At 37.6% G+C, this 14,981-nt stretch overlaps 1 protein-coding gene across 7 annotated transcripts in view; it reads left to right on the top strand.

The window, feature by feature from the left end:
* LOC133516966 (uncharacterized) overlaps positions 1-14,981 on the top strand; it is a 123,816-nt gene that overhangs the window by 78,126 nt on the left and 30,709 nt on the right. For 3 of the 7 annotated variants that reach the window (XR_009799309.1, XR_009799308.1, XR_009799310.1), the window contains 3 exons: positions 13,797-13,862; positions 14,104-14,195; positions 14,647-14,725. Coding sequence is in view for 3 of the 7 variants with exons in the window: in XM_061850049.1 (XP_061706033.1) it covers positions 11,984-12,161; positions 13,797-13,862; positions 14,104-14,165 (306 nt within the window). In the remaining 4 variants the exon portion in view is untranslated. Of the gene's footprint in view, positions 1-8,869; positions 12,162-13,796; positions 13,863-14,103; positions 14,196-14,646; positions 14,726-14,981 lie in introns of those variants that run through there. The other 4 variants (XM_061850067.1, XM_061850058.1, XR_009799307.1 and 1 more) reach the window with 3 other exon arrangements.

Here is a 14,981-nt window from a genome sequence, read left to right as displayed (position 1 = left end):
CATTTCACCATCGGACTACCAGACAATCGGCACTTCGGCATCGCTTCATGGTAGGTATTCCACAAATAAGCACGAAGCGTTTCGCTTCAACATTCCTTATGCGAACTGCCAAGGAGTGGAATGCCCTGCCCGAGTCTGTGTTTCCGTATGGCTAGAGTAAATAGGTATCTCATAGGTAAGCGTGTTCCACCGTAGACCGCATCATCACTTACCATCAGGTGTGATCGTGGTCAAACGCCTGCCTATCCTCCATAAAAAAAACAAAACTAAGTTAGCCTATAATATATTATTATAGGTAACTATTTATAAATGTGCGCTTTGGCAATAATTGTATTGCCTAAGGGGAAAGGGAATGACCGCTTTTCCATACAAATTACAAACGTAGTCTTCATTTTGTTCTCAAGATATTAACATTCTGACAAGTATTTTTCCACAATTTGATTTCAATATATTTTCAATAATGTTAATATCCAGAGAGGAAAATGGCGACTACGTTTGTATGGAAAGGCGGTCGTCCACTTTCGTCTTAAAAAGACAATAACAAGCGGCAAGTAGTATTTGTCAATTTTATCATACACCTACATTTCTATAATTCTCATATGTTTTAAACACATTAATAAAGAAAGTAGATATGTATAAAAATAAAATGAAACTGTCACATTTTACTTTATAAAATAATATAAAATGTTATCAACGGTAGAGGAATACTAGTTATTATTATTGTAGGTCAGACACAGTTACTAATAGCTATTAAATAAAAACAACGAGTGCGTCAATAGATTACGGCCGTGACGTCTTCCATGCGTTTGATACGACGCAGTTTCATAACATTCATGGTAAGTTGGTTATAGCCAATGCACTCATCTCGTACCCAAGTATTGTAATAATCATTACAAAAGGAGTTGTCTTGTATAGTTATACCTATTACATATAACTAGTGGAGTTTCGTAAGCTTTTACCCAGGTACTTGAATATTTTGAAGGTATTTTCGTGAAACTTTTTGACAATAGGTACAATGCAAAAGGTTTCACAATAATTCGGATTCCTAGGTGTTTGCATATTTAAATCTAAAGATGTACTACCACTAATGAGTAATTATTATATGTAGTTATTACATAATATATCTGCATAGCCTTACTTCATACGTTTATCGCTATGTTATTACGGTTATTATTTAGCTAAGCAATAATTAAACGCGCCTCTCTTCCAGTTATAATTTAAATTAAAAATGTAATCACGAATACATAATATTCACGTGTATCATAATGGATATTACGAGTATATACAATATCTAAATATATACATGCATATACATGCTTCGGTGAAGCCCCTTCTGGAAACATCCAAATTTACTGACGCCTATCGACTCCTTAGTTCAAACACACCTGGAAATTATATTGAATTTAAAGCTCACCGAATAATCCTGGCTCCAAGCATCCCTGCCCGTCTGGTACGGTGGGCTCGGAGTACGCAAAATTTCGAGTGTGTCGCTGCCCGCATTTCTATCCTCTGTCCACAGCTCTGCTGGCCTCGTAGTAGTAAGGACTACGCCCACAAACTACGAGATCTCAGGCTTGAATGACGCTAGAAATACTTGCCTGTCTACCTGCCCGGGGCAAAACATCCCACACAACCCATGTTCACAAAGAGGGTGGGACGATGTTTTAAACATCTGAACATATACCTCTCTCCTAAATAGCAGCGCAAGAGCTGAACGAGCCCGGCTGTTGAATGTCGGCTGCAGAGAGGCTGGCCACTCCACCCGTCGCCCAATATTGGTACCCACCTAGACTCCGAAACACTCCGATTGGCAATGGGGCTATGCTTAGGGGCCCCAATCTGCGCACCGCACATATGCTCCTGTGGCTTTGAGGTGGACCAGCTGGAGCGCCACGGGCTTGCTTGCCAACGTAGCGCGGGTCGCCTTTCGTGCCACGCTGCACTTAACGACATAATCCGTCGGTCACTTGCCACCGTCAACGTCCCGGCTATACTGGAGCCTGCCGGTATAGCCAGAGACGATGGCAAGAGACCAGACGGGATGTCTTTGATTCCGTGGAGGATGAGAGGTGTGCTCGTGTGGGACGCAACTTGTGTTGACACGCTAGGACCTTCCCACCTCCACGGTACTACACACAAAGCCGACGCGGCGGTGGAGGCGGCCGAGGCCCTCAAAAAGCGCAAATACGGGAGTCTCGACACCAACTACAACTTTGTTGCATTTGGAGTCGAGACTCTTGGTCCGTGGGGCCCCGCAGCACAGGGTCTATACCGGCAATTGGCTGGTGGATGGGACCAGGGATAAGAGAGCTTCCTCGCCCAACGTTTGAGCATAGCGATCCAGCAAGGAAATGCTGCCAGCATCCTCGGCACCATGCCACAGGGGCCCATTTTAGATTTCGATTTTTAGTTTTATAGTAGTTTAGTTCTTCTTCTTCTTCCTCGCGTTGTCCCGGCATTTTGCCACGGCTCATGGGAGCCTGGGGTCCGCTTGACAACTAATCCCAAGATTTGGCGTAGGCACTAATTTTTACAAAAGCGACTGCCATCTGACCTTCCAACCCAGAGGGTAAACTAGGCCTTGTTAGGATTAGTCCGGTTTCCTCACGATGTTTTCCTTCACCGAAAAGCGACTGGTAAATATCAAATGATATTTCGTACTTAAGTTCCGAAAAACTCATTGGTACGAGCCGGGGTTTGAACCCGCGACCTCCGGATTGCAAGTCGCACGCTCTTACCGCTAGGCCACCAGCGCTTTTTTATAGTAGTTTAGTTCATTGTAGTTTATTTGTATAATTTGAATTATCATAATTGATTAAGTGCCCATCAACGTGCTCACTAGCGCCACTGCTAAATAATTGTGATTAGTTAATTTTAACGATAGATATTTAAAAAAGGGGGCCGCTACGTACTGTATTTTGTATTTAAGTACCTTTTGAATACATCATAATAGTTTTTACGTTGCTGGATTCGTCAATCTAGGCGTCCAAAGTTAAAAGGCCGTTTTTGTTTTGAGTTCATAGATCGACAAATCCAGCAATATAAAAACTAGTTTGATGTATTCAAAAGGTACTTAAATATAAAATACAGTACGTAGCGGCCCCCTTTTTTAAATATCTATCGTTAAATTTAAATAATCACAATTATTTAGCAGTGGCGCTAGTGAGCACGTTGATGGGCTCTTAATCGAACTGTCATTTTAGAATTAGGGTTAGAAGAACAGAGAGGATGAGTGATACTTACCTGCGGCCCGCCGGTCGTAACGGCTTAATTCAAACCTAACCCTTTCTTTCCCATTAGTCTAATCTGATAGATTTGCAGATAATCTATCAGTCTAAGTTTTAAGCAATAGCATGATCCTTTTACATCTTTTTCCTACTCCTCTATTGTTATCTGTCATTTATGCATTCATTAACACGAATATAAGAACATACATAAAAGATTTCAAGAAAAGTCTATATTGTCTATTCCTCATAAAAGCTCTTGTGCTTTTAATCGCTATAACGTTACTGCGATGAATGGCTACCAACCTAACAAAACCAAAACGAATACAGTTTTAAACTAAGTGCATTGCTGCCAACTTACAAAATATTCATTTGGTTGCATAGTAAAAATAATTACTTCATAAGTCAGAAACACGCATGTGACACCCGTAATATAGCAACACCCATAGACTACGAAAACCGCTTAGCGTTGCTTGTTAGTCTCCGTAGGCTATGGTGGCCAAAATTGAGAAAAAACTGTCCAAAAATTTAGTTTAGCAAGTAGCAAGTACCAGGGCCTCATGAGTTACGAGAAGGTGTCGCCGACCGGCCGGCCGCGGCCCGGGGCGGGCCGAGCGCGTAACAAGGTATGCTCGCGCGTCTTGGCTATATACTTTTGCTTTGTTTACCTAAATTAAGATTTATTTTTGTTGACTCGTAGGAAAAATATTGTATGCAACGTTGTATAAGTAGGTCAAAAAATGCTCGTGGCGTATTCCTTTACAATGTTCGCCTACGCCTTCGGCTCCGGCTCACATTGTAACTCACGCCACTCGCCTTTTTTGACCCTTCTTATACAACTGTTGCATAAAATACTATTAAAATTTACTATACTCTTGTGTGTTGCTTTTTCTCTTACATTGCCTGATGACATGATTTACCTGTCAACCATTTAATTTACAGAGTTAAAGACATAATAACTAATTTTCTAGCATAGTTTCGACTAATTGCCTACAGACCTCTCTTACAGAGTACTCCGTGTTAAATGACGTATCTCCAAACTCAGACGAGGCACTAAAAAAAAACCTGGTATAGGAAACCTTGCCATTCGAATTTCACGTTCAAAGCTTAGGGCCACAACGCAAAACCGTATTTGTGTGCCTCGTAAAAAAAGGTTGAGTATGAGTAGCTGACCTATGGCTGGAGAGAATAATCATACGCTTACCGAGCGATATTCAATGTTATTATGCAGTGAAGTTGCCATTAAATCATCCCGTTCGCGTCATTGAGAGTGTTGGAATAATCGCGGGACGCGTTGTAAACAACCTTATCTCATGTAAGCTAACGTTATCAAATGCAGTGAATGAACGCAACAACTCCCAATTGCTTCGATAAGGCCAAAGTCAAGCTTGCTACAGAAACCTACATAACAGTACCGACAGAAAATAATATTTTGGTAATTAAATAATAAAACACTCACACACATGGGTATATGTAATATGGATTGGGTCCATACCAATTCGAACTGACATTCATTAATTACACTCCGCACTTTGAAATCCTTTTTTTTCACTCAGTGAGCAAAATTCAATTTTGCTCACTGAGTGAAAAAATAATAATTTCTCAGGGTTTTTATGTATTAAAGCACCCTCGTTTGAACTACTTAGGTGAAAAGTATATTATAACGTTTAAAGCTTTAAAGGGCATAACATCATAGTTTTGTCTTTTTTTCTTATGCAGAATTTTTTAGGTCTTTAAGGACTAAGTAAATAAGACTTCAATCGTGTACCTTTTTTAATCTTGACCGTTAACAGATTAAGGTAAAATACGCGTAGTTCCGCATCACACTTATATTTGTGTTCCGCTTACGTTTGACATTTGCAAAAAGGTCAGCGTAAACGCTGCATGAAGCCGGCAGATGGGCCTGAATGACGGCGGTTGTTAAAGTTGGCGAAAAAGCGAGTGGCATTGAACCCGCACGGCGAATGCACCGCTAGCTTTACCCGAGGTCAGGGTATCGTAATGGACTCAAAGTATTTGCATAGTATCTTAGTCTCGTAATAATGTAAATTCCTCATGATGATTTACGAAATTGTTTTAGATGCATTAATGTTAGAAACTCCATAAATACTTAATTCTAAAGCTCTAATAAACTAAAAAAAGTGGCGTAATATTTAATCTAAATATATCTAAACATATCTTTAGGTTCTTGCGTTTAGGCTTCTTATGAACCCTCTATCACTCTAATTAAGTCTTAGTAAGAGTAAAAGAGAAATATCCTCGCAGTTTGCGAATTACGGTTTTCGCGGTAGACCCCCAGGTGTCACTTAAATAAAAATATATTTTTAACTTTTGTAGGTTAATTTTAACCTATTTAAATAAAGTAGTACTAGCCATTTGGATACGAGTATATATATTGAACAGTATTATTATCTTAACACTTTGCACGCCGTCAAGTTAAAATCTCTGCCGCGCTACTCCAGGGGCCCATTTCTTGAACGGTATGAGGCTAATATTATTATTGTGTTGCCATGGTAACCCATACGACTTGACAGTTCGTTTACTAATATTGTTAGTCTAATACCGTTTGAGGAATGGACCCCAAGCGATCACGAGCTCCTCTCGGGATGGCTCTTTCGCCCAAGTACGCCGCGAATTTTTTAAAGCGTCACCTTTGGTTCCCTGGCGATTGTTGGTGATATTGTAAGATTATTTGAAAAATAATTAATATAGATACAGAAATAATTCTTTTTTGTATTTGAAATGTATATTCGTATTTTTTAAGGATAAAAAAATCAAACCATTGTGTTTATAATATGTTTGTAATTTAAAACTTTTGTTGAAAAGAACTCGATTCGTGAAAAATAGCTCGCGGCGTCGCTTTCTCATGCCACCCATACCCAACACGTTAATGAATTGTATTTGTGCGAGTAGCTTAAACGTTCCTCTACACGTTGTTATTAAGCGGATCACGAAGAGTGTTCGCTATTTTTATACAAACAGTATAAACCTGATCACGAGTACTCCGAAAATCTAAGAAAAATCGTGTCACGAGTGGTATTCGTCATCGGCGAGTTAGGCGTGGCAGTTGATATAATTTTTAAGAAAAAAAAACCTACTTCAATGAAGGAGACCGGTGAAAGAACGATTATTGTTGATTTTAGATTTCATACAATGAAATTAAAAAGACAGCGTCCTACGCCTAATTATGTAGAAAAGGAAGTAACATGATTTTTTTGCCACTGCACCCACGTTGACACATTTCAGATTTGCCCTATGATAAGACTGCTAAGATACCCGCAATATGGTATTCGACTGTATTTAAGATAAATTATTTCACACCATGCATGAAATAAAGCACCAGATAATTATTAAAAAAACTAAATAGGATAGAAATATAAAAATGTGCCTTGAAAACCTAACTGCTTGGCAAAGACAACAAATTGCCAAACGTGAACTATGCATCATCGAAGAGTTCCGTCAGAACTCGAACTTGACAAAAGTTTGTCTTGAAAATTTAATTTACTTAACAAACACAGCGAAGAGGAGAAATCGCTAAACGTGTACTATGCGTCGTTGAAGAGTTCCATTCTGATCATCATCAGCAGTTCCACTTCATCAAATGTCACTTGTCACATGTAAATGCTTGATTTGTCAAAGAAAATACGAAAATCACTATATGTATGCCTTTCATAATTGAAGAGTTCCCTCGATTCCTCATGGATCCCATCATCAGAACTGAGTTTTGACAAAAACGGGGCAAATCTGTATATATATAAATACAAACAAAAAAATAATTTTCAAAATCGGTTAAAAAATGACGGACTTATGGAGTAACAAACAATAAAAAAAAAAACAAAAAAAACATACAACCGAATTGATAACCTCCTCTTTTGAAATCTTGAAGTCGGTAAAAATGGCCGGTGTCGTTAAGAAAAAATGCTCTCGCGATCGGCGTGCAAGTACGTGCGATTTGTCCAGGTGCGAGTAGCTATATCTTGAATAAGTACATACTTGTATTTCAGTCAGATATGGACGGGGCGAAGGTTATCGGTGTAGAGAGCTTTGGCCACTCAGCATCTATGAAGGCTGCTTCGACCATTCATGCTCGCCAGTGATATGGTTATTATTTATGTAAAACCTTATCTTGCATGCGTTGGTGTTTACAACTTAGAGCGCAAAGCGCAGTTGTTTTGAGCGATAAACATATATATTGGACCTAACGATAACGGCCTCCTAGCTTGGTCTGTAGTGAGTGTAGTGACCCTGCCTACGAAGCAGGAGGTTCTGGGTTCTCGAATCACGAAAAGGGCATTTCTTTGCACGTTCGGATGTTAACTATGTATCACTTCGTCGCCTAGTACCCATACATAAAAGCCCTACTAAGATAGGGCTAGATCGATCTGTGTATATAAGATTATCCCCAAATCAAATATTAATTAATTTATTGTTGGGGCAAATGTGGAAAAATAGCTGGCAAATGCAGTGGAAAAATGTGGAAAATTGAATCGTGGCTGTTGAATTGAATTGAATATGCCTTCGATGCTTAACCTGTCAAAGAATGACAATATGGCGGACGAATGTTTGAAATGTCACCGTATTTAAGAATTATTTCACTTAAAATTTAGTTTTTTCTTCGCATGTGTGATCAAAAAGTGTGTAACTTTGTGGTAAGAATATTATTACTCGAGTCTTTAATTCACTCCAGCCTGCGGCTGTCGTGAATATATAAGACTGTCGTACAATATTTCACTTACCCCCCTCGTTACACAATGTACTATTTCTCAAACATGCAATGAAATATTGATGTTATGTTCCTTCTAATAGGCTGCGAAGTTATGACGTTTCAGGCGGCTAGTACAAGAGGTCGTTAACGGAATTTCATACAAATCTTGCAGGCCTAGGCCGGCAAAGTCCTCTTTTTTAATTTCCATTCCACCTAAATTTGTGGCACAGGCATCATGACATTCAGTTATAAAAAACTAAGCAATATTTGCTTTCTGGTTCACTATGACATTCTGCCACTATGCGTATTAAAAAAAAAAACAATAAACGATTTGGTATGTACAGTCAGCATCAAAAGTAGCGGATCAAATAACGCTTCATAAGTATCAACCATTCCGTAACAGCTTAACAAAAAGTGGTGTTTTTGATATAGAACAACTAAGACTGTAAAATATTTACTTTTGAGTGCGAATTTTAACAATTTATCTATGTTTGGAAAAGTTATCCGGAATATCAAATACTTTTGGCGCGTTGTTTCATCCGCTAATTTTGATGCTGACTGTACTTAGTGCAGTTTCATTTACATAATAAATCCACATGAACATAACAAATAACACATTATTATAATTTTTTTCTTAACAATACATATACACCTCGAAATATTAATATTTCATCTAAATATTAGGTACTTAGCGGTAAAAATGTCTACTCAAACGTGACTCTAACCGTATAGAAAAAAAAGGTTTGGCGGGAAACTTGATAGTTTTTCGCTGTAATTCTGTTTTATCGGATTTAATTTTGCTGTTTGTAATCTTGTTTTGCTATAAATAATTAAATATGAGTTCGGACTAAACTACCGACGAAGAAATGATTATTGATTGCACCCTACCTGAACTAAGAGCCGAAGCAGAATTGGCTTTAGGTACAGAACTTGCTACCGGCAAAATCAAAAGCGAAATATACTTATGACAATTTTATAAATTGGAAAACAAAAAAAAAATGCCCATAGTTTTTTCGAACACGTATTTTTGGCATATTATAAAGAACTGGCAGAAACGAAAAAGTCTTCAACATTGTGGGCATTGTACTCCATGCTTAAGAAAAATAAAGCAATAAAGAATATTTACTTACTTACTTACTTACTTAAAGCCACAATGCAGGTGAAGCATAATATAAACATAAAAAGCTATGTAAACTTAACTATGTGGCTAAAACCACAGGCAGATGGATACAAGGCAGAGAAATCAAAGATATTTAGTTCAGAAGTACAAGCATTCCTAAATCAGGCACCCGATAAGATATATCTGGCCACAAAGGTAACTAAGCCTACTTATAGAAATGACCATAATAATACATTATATTACGAATAAAAAAATAATTAAATGATCTGAAAATTTTATTTATACATCATCTTATTTATCAATATGTATAAGACTATTCACAACTTTGCCTAAACCTAATACGTAAAATTAAAAATATTTCATTAAACAACTGACTACACTTACTAATAACAAAAAAATCATATACTTATCTATTTGTATGTACACTTATCAACATATCATTTACAGGTTGCTTTAATCTTGGGCATCAATGGTGCATGTAGAGGTGGTGATTTGACAAATATAATATAACCACCAGCAATATTGAATTGCAAGGGAAATTAGCGATAGTTAAGCTTCGAGCCACCAAGACTAAAATAGACCATTCCTTCGTGGTCCGGGATGAGTATTTGGACATTTTCAAAAAATATTATGCCTTACGGCCTCAGAGCACACAATATATCAGGCTTTTTCTGAACTACATAAAGGGAAAATGTACTAGGCAAGTGATTGGACGGCATAAAACGTTATCCCTGCCAAGACAAATATATAGTCCAGTTTTTTAATTTGGAACACCCCGAGCTCTATACCGGACATTGCTTCCGTCGCACATCTGTGACATTTCTGGCAGACTCGGGAGCTAGTCTACGGGTCCTCAAGATGCATGGTGGGTGGAAATCCGACCAAGTTATTGAATGCTATTCTGTTGAAAATAAGGAGAAAATTACAAAGAGTGTCACATAATATATTGTCCTAGAATACAAAAATAGCACAGCCCAATCTAATGCACAACCAACAAATCCACTGCCATCTGCCCGTTGTCAACCGCCATTGCATTCCCACTAGCCTCAAGATTTTCATTTGTCGGCACCACAATCTTCACTCGGATAATCACATCCTCAGCCTCCTCAAGTGAGAGCAAGTGAACAATCCTCCACTCGCATTGTATAATCACAACCTGGCTCATCAGCAGAAATTCAGCACACCATCATAACTGTTCCTAGCAAAACAATCACAATATCAATAACTAATTGTCCTAATATGGCTAATGACTCATTTAATATTTCCTAAATTTGTTAAATAATCTGTCATGCTTACCTAGTTTTACGAACGATTTTGGACAAAGATGTAGAAAATATATTGTACCTAGAATCTTTAATGACTTACCATCAGAGTAAAAAGTACATGCTTTGTTACAAAGCAATCATTTAAAAAGAAAGTAAGCAGCGTACTACTAACTAAATTAAAAACACAATACAGTAAAAGTAAAGTAATAAGTTTAATATGTATAAACAGATATTAGTAATAGTGATTCTTAAGTAATCACAAACAAGATAGTAAACAGTGCTGTATTGTCTTTTTTGCCATTGCTATTAATATTAATATTACCAATACCAGATATATAAGAACCTTTAATGTTTTGTTTACTAAGCATCTTTTAACCCGAAATGCATTATGTTTTAGTATTTTAAACTGTAACTCGACAGTTTAGACTACAACGCTTAATATATAAGTTTAGTTTATCTACATATCTAGCGACAAGTACCTTTTGCAATTCTTCTGATTGATTATTGAGATTGAGAAGAGGTTTAATTTAATTTTGGTTACAACAAATTGACAACAATGACAAGTGTCAATTCTAAAGGTGTCTAAAGGTTCGTTCAGTAACTTAGTTTCGTACTTTTTAAAAGTAACGTGATAATAAATATAAATGTATGAAGTATCTGTTTTCTATTAAAAACCGAGTTAAAATATAGCGAAATAGAACGTATTCACACTTTAGTTTTAGTTTTTGTCTTGTTTACTTATAATTTCTTTAAAATAAAACTTTTTTTGTTGTCTTTTTCATTGCATGTTTGGAAAAAGCACTATAGATACCTCGGCGGGAAATATGGGGTTGTCCGCCTCAGACCTATCCGTCCTCGCTTCGCTCGGCCGTCTATATGTCTTCGGCCGGCAACCCCTTTCGTCCCGACCTCTGTAGTAATGTATATGATAAGCAACCTCCCTATTCTTTACCTGTCACTATGAGAAGTCGAATAGGCCCCCTGCTCATTAATCCGCGCCCCTTTGCTCCTACACGCTGTATTCTTCCATCGAATTCGACCCAATTACGCTTCTTGTGATTGATTTCAAAGCAAACAGGTTCTACTCGTAAAAATATGACGTAATATTCCATACTTGCATAATAAAAACACTGGCAAATACAATGATATTATGTACAATAGTCAGTATCAGAAAAAATATCGTAATTTGTAAAGAAAATGAACTGATGAAACACCCTTTGTGCCTGACTAACTTGAGTTGACGTCTTTATTTATACAGCAATCACTTATTATGTACTTAAACTTTGAGAAAGCGAGTTAGATATATATTTTCAAACTAAGGACATTTCCCATAAAAGACTTTTTAGGTAAGTACCTACTTACATAACGACTCAATATTTTATCGCGTCTTTTGTTATAAATGAAGATATTTTACGTGTTAGAACTCGACAAACCGGCTTAGAATTAGCTTCGTGCTTTATTTTTATATTAAACTTCTTTAATTTATTAAATTGTGTTCGAGTATACATTTATTATTCTAATTTAATACCTAAATAAAAAACCTATTCTTTACTCAACTTTCTCTTTGCAAGAAAATTTCTTCCTAATAATTATTTCCAATAAAGTAAATGAAGTCTAATGATATTCATTCGTTTGTGGCTATAATTCCAATAACCGTGTTAGCGCCGCTATGATCAAGCAATATGGAAACGCCGAGCAACTTCATTGCGGGGATGAACGGCGCTCCGCGGCTCCGCGGCCGGCCGCCACCGCCGCCCTCCCCGAGTGCGCGTGCGCGCTGCAATCGATCTTCAAAAACCGCACGCTTTTCCAATACTCGCCCGAACTTGGATACAAAACCGTTATTGGTAATAAGTTATAAATTAAATGGCATACTTATCTTACGAAGGTTTATGTTTTCATTTATACACACATAGCTCAGCTGCTTAGTTTGTAAATATTGATGGTTTGGTTTTAAGCGAGCTTATAGGTTATTCATATTCTTCATTTATTATTGTATTGTGTTTGTTTTTAGTGACTTGAATCTAACTTAACAAATATGTTTAGAAAACAAACAACAATCATATGTATATAAACATATACGTACCCTGGCCACGGTGTTTGTTAATAGTGCACGGTATTTTACCTATTGTGTATAAAGACGAAAGCTAGCATAAAATAGTACATTGTACATTAATTTTAAACCCGAAGCCGAAGGTACTTGTGAGGAAAAAACTAAATTTCAAGTGAAATACGTAATTTTTTAATACGGTGACATTTCAAACATTTTTCCTCGATATTAGGTTAGGTTAGGCATCTATCCTACCTACCTATCCGGCATCGGCATACAGCCACGATTGAAAATTGTGTAAATATATTTTAAACGGCTATTAAATTAACCAAATTAAATATTTACAAACATACACAAAAAAATTATAAACGACAGTATAAAGTAAAACTCATTTATGGGCAAAAAAATGTATGCCTAAAAAGGAAGCTTATTGGGGATGCGAGATTGGTAGAGGCTAGACTGCAGAGCCTAGAACACCGTAGAAAGGTAGCCTGTTTATCGGTATTCTACAGGATACATTTCGGGGAGTGTGCGATGGGATTACATAATTTTATCCCCCCATCCCCGTTCTGCCACCGTGGGACTAGACGCGGACTTGCGTTTCACCCTTACGTCGTTACTTTACCACTGATTCGCACTAAACGCTACGCATCTAGCTTTATCATGCGTACAGCTAAGGAGTGGAATTCACTTCCTGCAAATCTATTCCCAGTCCACTATAACTTGGACCTTTTTAAATCGAGAGTGAATAGACATCTTTTAGGTAAGCATGTTCCATCCTAGACTACATCGGCACTTTCCATCAGGTGAGATTGTGGTCAAATGCTTACCTTTTCGGAATAAATAAATAAAATCCGTTACGCCCGTGGGCATAATATAGCTCATTCCATCTCAGTATGCTGGCATAATACAATAACACCGTGTACGAGCAAGTGTGATGATAAGATTGGTAGGGACCATTATTTTGCAAATACACGTTATAGAAGTCTTATAAAATGGTTTGAGGAAGTATGTAATATACATTTAATCAAGATTACAAAAAAATACAGATATCATTATATCCACAATTGACATAAAATGATATACCAGTAGGTATTTCCATAAAAAAGATAAACCATTTTTAATAGTCAACGTAATCTAATTCAGCTGTTACTGTATGTAGCAATACGCGAGGGTAGGCAGACAAGTGCTATTTAATAACATTACGCGTTTAATGAGGGTAGCGACAGCGCAGCGCAGCGCCGCGTTCGCAAACCGCTTCCTCCCTCCGTCCCTTACACTCACCCCCCGCTCCGCATCTGACTCACTCACTCCTCCAGGCGCGGTAATAACACGCGTGGTCACTTGTTGAAACTGTGCCTTGTTGGCGCTAGCTTACTTCTATGTCATTCTGTTTGAATCAGTTGTTAAACGATCTTTTCTCTGTCAACAGGTATGGAACTGCTGATAGCAAAAATTGACTATTTCGACTTATTCCTTAACCAATTCGAACTCATCGGTAAGTTTTACTGCACTGTGATTTTAGAATAATAATAGTCTGTTTAGTTAATAAGTGTTACAAAATTATGTTGAAATTTAAGTAATTGCTCAAAGCGAATTGTTTTTATAACGGTGTCACTGTCTATGCTCAGCCGCTGCGTTTGCTATGTGTATTTATGTGTAAATGCGACTGTTATTTTGATGTGTAGAGTAAGGGTTTATCCAGCAGGTGTGTAAAGGTTGCACTTTGCTTGTTACAGATATCCTACGCATGCTGTTGGCGCGAGCCCACGAGGACGGCGACGAGCCGGTGCTGATTTAGCGCCACCACCATGGCCTTACCACTCTACAGGTAATTATATTCTATTATTCTCATTGCATTCATTTACTAGCGTATAATGTTTTTATTTTAACAGCTATACAATAAGATTATGTGTTAAGCTTTGTATTTTACTTTATGGGCGAATTGAATATTTATTTTTGCTATTGCGATTGTGTAATATTTAAAGCGATATACTTATAAGTAAATAATTAAATTTTACATACTATTTGAGGTATTCCACGTGGATAATGGTTCTGAATAAACAAATATTATATTTGATATAATTTTCTGACGTCATCAGATAGCTACGGTAGAAATTCCCAGGGAGACGGACTTAGAAAGTAACAAAAAATACGTTATTTATTTTCGTTTTTTTTATAACAAGTGTAATTAATCAAAACTTATACGTAAGGGTTTATATTGTATGACATATGAGTTAAAGACAAGTTATTTGAATGGGTTTTGTAATGGATTTCGACAGCGGGCGACACGACAGGGACAGCGTGGCGCGGACGGCGAGGCGGCGCGCGGCCGCGGCGCCTCGGCGGCGGCTCGCTCAGGTAGGTCCCTCCCGCTACCCTAATGTTATCCGCGGCCGCCATCCGCGCCCCGCTAATAACACTAACACCACGTCGCAGGTATGCTTCACTGAATGTTGTCAAACTGTCCCAGTAGCCTCGTCTTGCCTGTAATATTCATACAGGATTTGAACCTGCTTAAAACTATTTAATTATATATAACCTTAACGAGTTTTCTTTCAGTAAATGGGCAAGATAAGGATGGGTACAATTCACAGTAAAACAATATTATTTTATC

Source organism: Cydia pomonella, chromosome 1 (genome assembly GCF_033807575.1).
Source record: "Cydia pomonella isolate Wapato2018A chromosome 1, ilCydPomo1, whole genome shotgun sequence".
Taxonomy (NCBI): Eukaryota; Metazoa; Arthropoda; class Insecta; order Lepidoptera; family Tortricidae; genus Cydia; species Cydia pomonella.
Note: the sequence above shows the minus strand (reverse complement) of the source record. Positions and strands in the feature narration are given on the sequence as shown.